This window comes from Musa acuminata, chromosome BXJ2-5 (assembly GCF_036884655.1).
Source record: "Musa acuminata AAA Group cultivar baxijiao chromosome BXJ2-5, Cavendish_Baxijiao_AAA, whole genome shotgun sequence".
Taxonomy (NCBI): domain Eukaryota; kingdom Viridiplantae; phylum Streptophyta; class Magnoliopsida; order Zingiberales; family Musaceae; genus Musa; species Musa acuminata.
Genome location: NC_088342.1, coordinates 8,102,501 through 8,107,982, shown reverse-complemented (window position 1 = coordinate 8,107,982; position 5,482 = coordinate 8,102,501). Strand labels below are relative to the sequence as shown.

The following is a 5,482-nucleotide window of genomic DNA, read 5'->3' as shown; positions in this document are numbered from 1 at the left end:
GTACGTAAAAATAGTGTCATTTTGGGATTGTTTTGCCTAGCACGACAAGCAGTCGTATTGTAGCACTATAACCTGTTTGAACTTACATTTTTACAAGCAAAAGTATACAAAACTAAGGTAAAACATGTTGCCAAGTATCTGTACGTATTTATAAAAGCGACAAACGGTTCATTGAATGAAGTTATTATTGGTGTGCGATGACCGTTCTTGATATTCTCCCCCACTTAAACTATCGACGCCCTTGTCGATTCTTGTTAGTAGTTTTTTATGGCTGCTTCTTCATGTTGTAAGGCATCTTCGGGCTCTCAACTAGCTTCGGTTTGGGGAAGCTTTTGTCATTTCACCAAGTACTCGGTCTGCTCAAATCCATTAGGTAGCTTTATCTTACAATCTGCTAAAATAGTTTCAACTCGTTTCTTGTAGGAGGCTCTAGTGGGGGATAGCTGAGTTGGAATACTTCGGGAAGCATCTTGCGGATCTGAGTGATATACTTTCAAGTTGTTGCATAAAAAACATTGTGAATTTTGAGCTACGTCAGCAGTTGCAACTTGTAGGAGACGTTACCTACCTTATTGATAATTGGGAAGGGCCCTTCGTACTTTCACACTAATCCTTTGTGTACTTTATTTTTTAAGAATTGAACTGATGTTGATTGGAGCATTATATATGTATATGTATATACATACATATATATATATATATATATTTATGTATGTATATACATACATATATATATATATATGTATATATATATATATATGTATATACATATACAAATATATATATACATATACAAATATATATATATATATATATACATATATATATATATGTACATATATATATATATATATATGTACATATATATATATGTACATATATATATACATATATATATATATATGTGTATATGTATATACATATATATATAAGCAAAAAGAATATGTATCATATCACATATGTCATTACTCACGTGATTGGCTTGCAGGACACTTATGACTAGCAATCTCCTAGTTAACCTAAAGCCAATCACTTATGTGTTTGATCCCCATCAGACCCTTGTGACGCTCAAAGACAATATGAGACAATGACTTTGTTAGTGGATATACGATGTTATCTTTGGATGTAACTCTTTCCACTATTATATCTCCTCGGGCCACGATCTCTCTAATATGTTGGAACCTCCTCAGAACACTTCTAATGAGACTCGAGTTCCATCATTTGAGAAATCGTCCCGTTGTTGTAGCAATATAAGGAAATTAACTCATCGCTGCTCGGCACGACTCCTAAAGTCTATGATGAACTTCTTCATTCAAACTCCCTCTTTGTTTCCTCTGCTGTAGTAATATACTCTGCCTTTGTGGTCGAGTCAGCACTAGATTTTGCTTGGAACTTTTCCAGCATACTCTCCTCCATTCAGGGTGTACATATACCCCAAATTCGACTTGCTATCATCGATATTGGACTGAAAACTTGAGTTTGTATAGCCTTCAGCCCTAAGGCTACTACCTCCATATATTAGTAAAGATCCTTAGTCCTTTGTAAGTTTTGAATGATACACTTTACTGCTTTCCAATGCTCCGAGCTTGGATCTGCCTAATACCTGCTCGTGACACTCAGAGCATACGTTATATTAAGCATGATACATAGCATGACATACATGATAAACCCTATCGCTAAGGCATAGGGTATCTTATCCATGTTCGCCCTTTCTTCAGGAGTCTTGAGAACATACTCGTAGAAAGCGGTATCTCATGTCTCATCAGTATGAGACCTCTTTTGAAATTTTTATACCAAACCTTTTGGCAATATTGTCTATGTACCTGGATTGGGACAAGCTAAGAATCCTCTTGGATCTATCTCTATATATCTGAATCCCCAAGATATAAGATACATCCCCTAAGTCCTTCATGGATAAGTGTTTAGATAACCAAGTTTTTACTATGGATGACATTTCTACATCATTCCTAATGATCAGGATGTCATCCACATATAATGTCAAGAAAATGATAGCGCTCTCACTTACCTTCATGTATACACAAGGCTCATTTTTGTTTTTAACGAAGTCATAAGATCTGATTGCCTCATCAAATCTTTTGTTCCAACTTCGATAAACTTACTTTACTCCATAAATAGACCTAAGTAATCTATACACCTTATTTGGACAATCATTGGACATAAATCCCTTAGGCTGTATCATATACACCTCATCTCTAAGGTTGACATTGAGGAACGTGATTTTCACGTCCATCTGTCAGATCTCATAATTATAGTGTGTTGCAATAGCCAATAGAATTCAGATGGATTTTAGCATAGCTACGAGTGAAAAGGTTTTGTCATAGTCAACACCTTGCCTTTAACGATACCCTTTAGCCACTAGCATTGCTATATAGGCCTGTACCTTTCCATCTATTTCGATCTTTTTCTTGAAGATCCACTTGTAACCAATGGGTACAATACCCTTGGGTGCTTTAACTAGATTCCAAACCTTGTTAGAGTGTATGGAATCCATCTCAGAATTCATGACTTTTTACCATTTTCTAGAGTCTATACTCATAATAGCCTCCTCGTAGTTTTGAGGATCAATATCCTTAATATCCTTTCCTCCAGTATGTCTCACATATCTCTCAGGAGGATGTGATACTCTGTCGGACCTACGTAAAGTCGAAACTTGTATGCTAAGTACTCGAACAGACTCGGGCTGCGAAGTGGTACTTGAGCTAGGTTCTCCAACCTCACTCAATTCTATCACGCTTTCACTATCTCCGTCAAGAATGTGTTCCTTCTCAAGGAACACTATTATCTTGGCTACAAAGATATTTTGGTCCTTGGGATGATAGAAATAATACCCACAAGTTTCCTCCCACAAACCTGTACCGCTCCGTCCTCGATTCCAACTTATCGGGGTTGTGTCTCTTAACATGAGCAGGACAACCCCAAATCTTAACAACCTTAAGATCGGACTTCTTCCCTTTCCATATCTCATATGGCGTAGACACTACCGACTTAATTGAAACTCTGTTCAGAAGGTAAGATGTGGTCTTTATGGCGTATCCCCAGAATAAGATGGGTAGGTCGGCAAAGCTCATCATGAGCCGCACCATGTCTAACAGTGTATGCTTTTTCCAGTTGGTTCTTCACTTCATTTTTATACTCTGAATTTCTAAAATGTTTCAGACTTGTAATTCATGTCTATACCTTGAGAAATCATTAGTAAAAATAATAAAGTAGGAGTAACCACCTATGACATAAGTTGACATAGGTCCACATATATCACTATGTATGAGTTCGAATAACTTAGTGGCTCTCTCTCCTATTCTCGTCATTTAATATTATTGAACAATCATTGTTCTCAAAATTTTATCTAATATTATTGAATGAGTTGAGTATAATGATTATATTCCTCGGTGGAAATAGATTGCAAAGAAACATTTAACGTTGAAAAGAAAAGCTAATAGCAACATTTGTGCAATTGGTGGATGTTTACTGAAGAAAACAGAGGAATATTCCAAATCGATCTCGGATTCCTGTGAGGCAAAGAGAATGTAATATGGAATGTTGATATTGCATTCTCATCTTGTAGTTTCGAAATATTACAATATAAACTACTAACTAAATGGAAACATGAAGCTACCCTGTGGACAACAAACACTGCCTTTAGCTTTTCCACATGTAAAAGCCACCAAAATATTGTTTAAGTATTTTTTTTTTTTCTGTCATTTGTTTCTTGACAGTACAATATATGGAATCACATTTTCTTAATATTTTCTTGATTTTTTAAGTTACCCCAATCATGACAATCCAGTCGTTAGTTTCACTTGATACACGTTCTCAACTGCATGCTAAACAGAATTACTATCATTATATTCATGACCGACCATTTAGTTCACTGCTGCTGAAACATTACCTTGTCGCGGAACTTCAACGACCAGAAAACTGTGATGCGGAGACAGTAGCATTGGAGGTAGAAGACGAGCCAGTGGAGGCCGATGCATCTCCGTGAACCCGACTTGTGGCGTCTATGAAGGTAGGCCTTGTTGGCCGGAGCATGTCCTGATCACCTTCGCTAAGCAGCAAAACCACAACCTCGGACATGGTTGGCCTCGCAGACACAGTGGATTGCGTGCAGAGAAGAGCTATTTTGATAATTCGTTTCATTTCTTCTGGGGTATATTCAAGAGGATCTAAGCTTTTGTCCACCAAATTGATCGAATCGCCGCTTTCATATAATTTCCAAGCCTGTTTTAGGAAAGAAACCAATGAAGGATCAGAACAAAAGGCTGATCCTCGAAAAGTACTCATAACATACATTTAGCAGGCAAAGAATTCAGATTAAATGCATATGATCTCTTCTGATGATCCAAAGACGGAAGTAAATGAGATTTTGTAAGCGTATCTGCTGTATGTATTTGTATTATCTTAACAGTTACCAGTAATGCTGTTGGGATGCCTTGTATTAACCCTAAAGGTCGTGTCATTACTTGTCATATTTAAGTTGACTACAAGCAAAGTTACATGGTATAATAGGAACGAAAGATCATCCATGGATTTTATTTTAAAAAGAAAAATAATAGAGAGAGCTCAGTGATTACCCATTCAAGAAGGTATTGAGTAATAGGTTCCAGTTTTGCATCATTGCTCTTCCGGCCACTGATTATTTCAAGGACAACAACACCGAAGCTATAGGTATCAACCTTTTCAGATAGCTGGCCATGAATTGCATACTCAGGTGCTGTGTATCCCCTGCATGATACAGTTTGAGAAATTGAAATCAGGAACTGTTAGAGATCCGCTTGGATTAATGCAGAATGCTTATTGAAGAACATAGTATGTCCCAATTGCCGAAAGATACAATATGGGTTCAGATGAATGAAAGTGAAAAATAATGAAATACATAATGATATCGAGACTTACAAAGTGCCAGCAAATTTAGTGCTGAGATGACTCTTGTCCTCTGGTAAAAGTCGTGCAAGGCCAAAATCTGCAATTCTTGGCTGGAAATCATCATCAAGCAGAATGTTACTAGATTTTATGTCACGATGTATGATACAAACATGAAACTCCTGATGCAGGTAAGCAAGACCACGAGCCATGCCGACAATTATGTTAAATCTCTGTTTCCAGTTGAGGAATCCCTGTCTATCACCTGTAAGATAGGTTCACGTTATACTTGATGAGCATGGAAGCAAAATAGATATTAGTTCCTTCATTTGATAATTTGGCATATTAAAACCTATTTAATCCAGGAGCTGCCATGCCAATACATGGAACATGCAGTTCTTATCACAGTACACATATGTAAAAGCAATTGGTTGGCATAAGTAATATGTCACCTGATTCTTGCTGACGAAAACACATATCAACATATCTTAGAAAGGCCAGAACAAACACAATTACGTACAATTAAAATAATTATCTAATAGAAGCATCATGACATACAATGCATGTCAAACTGATAGTCATGAAATTTTGCAAAATGCGT

The 5,482-nt window shown here is 36.7% G+C and overlaps 1 protein-coding gene across 1 annotated transcript in view; it reads right to left on the bottom strand.

Annotated features, from left to right (window-relative positions):
• Nucleotides 1-3,671: 3,671 nt before the first annotated feature.
• Nucleotides 3,672-5,482, bottom strand: part of LOC103984771 (cold-responsive protein kinase 1) — a 9,262-nt gene continuing 7,451 nt past the window's right edge. Inside the window, exons 5-7 of the mRNA XM_009402331.3 lie at nucleotides 4,915-5,146; nucleotides 4,593-4,743; nucleotides 3,672-4,239 (exon numbers count right to left, since the gene is read on the bottom strand). Coding sequence (XP_009400606.3) covers nucleotides 3,922-4,239; nucleotides 4,593-4,743; nucleotides 4,915-5,146 — 701 coding nt within the window. The 3' untranslated portion in view covers nucleotides 3,672-3,921. The remainder of the gene's footprint in view (nucleotides 4,240-4,592; nucleotides 4,744-4,914; nucleotides 5,147-5,482) is intronic.